Raw genomic sequence first — 854 nt, 5'->3', positions numbered from 1 at the left:
GCTCGTAGAAGTAGCAGACAATGACGCAGGTGGCTGGGACGGTGTAGAGGATAGAGAAGACCCCGATCTTCACCATCAGCTTCTCCAGCTTCTCCGTGTTGGTGCCGCCCGTCTTCATTATCTTCCGGATGTGGAAGAGGGCGACGAAGCCCGTCAGGATGAAGGAGGTGCCGATGACCAGGTAGCAGGAGAGGGGGATGAGGACGAAGCCAGTCAGGGCGCTGACATCCATGCTACCCACATAGCACAGCCCCGTGAGCTCGTCGCCAGCCACCTTCCGCATGGTGAGGATGATGATGGTCTTCATGGCCGGGATGCCCCAGGCAGCCATGTGGAAGTAGCTGCTGTGGGCCTCGATGGCCTCATGTCCCCACTTCTTCCCAGCAGCCAGGAACCAGGTGAGGGTGAGGACAACCCACCAGAGTGAGCTGGCCATGCCGAAGTAGTAGAGGATGAGGAAGACGATGGTGCACCCCGTGCTCTCCAGCCCCTCCTGGATGATGTAGAGCTCACCGTTCTCCCGGTCGCAGGCGATGTTCTCGGCCCCTGCCACCGAGCGGATGATGAAGGCCACAGAGTAGACGTTGTAGCACATGGAGAGGAAGATGATGGGCCTCTCGGGGTACTGGAAACGGTGGGGGTCGAGCAGGAAGGTGAGGACAGTGAAGGCGGTGGAGACGAAGCAGAGGGTGGACCAGACGGCCATCCAGATGAAGGCAAAGTCCTTGTCCTCCCGGGACCAGTAGACGTCCACCCCGGGGGAGCACCTGGGTGCGCAGGAGAGGCTCTTCTCCACGTACTGGAACTTCTCGGGGTTGTCGCAGGACCCCAGGCCGTTGGGTCCCCGGCCCTCG

The 854-nt window shown here is 61.1% G+C and overlaps 1 protein-coding gene across 1 annotated transcript in view; it reads right to left on the bottom strand.

Annotated features, from left to right (window-relative positions):
- Positions 1–850, bottom strand: part of LOC104619608 (frizzled-9) — a gene marked incomplete at its 5' end in the record, with an annotated part of 1288 nt that extends 438 nt beyond the window's left edge. Inside the window, one exon of the mRNA XM_010285540.1 lies at positions 3–850. Coding sequence (XP_010283842.1) covers positions 3–850 — 848 coding nt within the window. The remainder of the gene's footprint in view (positions 1–2) is intronic.
- Positions 851–854: the final 4 nt, after the last annotated feature.

This window comes from Phaethon lepturus, unplaced genomic scaffold (genome assembly GCF_000687285.1).
Source record: "Phaethon lepturus isolate BGI_N335 unplaced genomic scaffold, ASM68728v1 scaffold27424, whole genome shotgun sequence".
Taxonomy (NCBI): domain Eukaryota; kingdom Metazoa; phylum Chordata; class Aves; order Phaethontiformes; family Phaethontidae; genus Phaethon; species Phaethon lepturus.
Note: the sequence above shows the minus strand (reverse complement) of the source record. Positions and strands in the feature narration are given on the sequence as shown.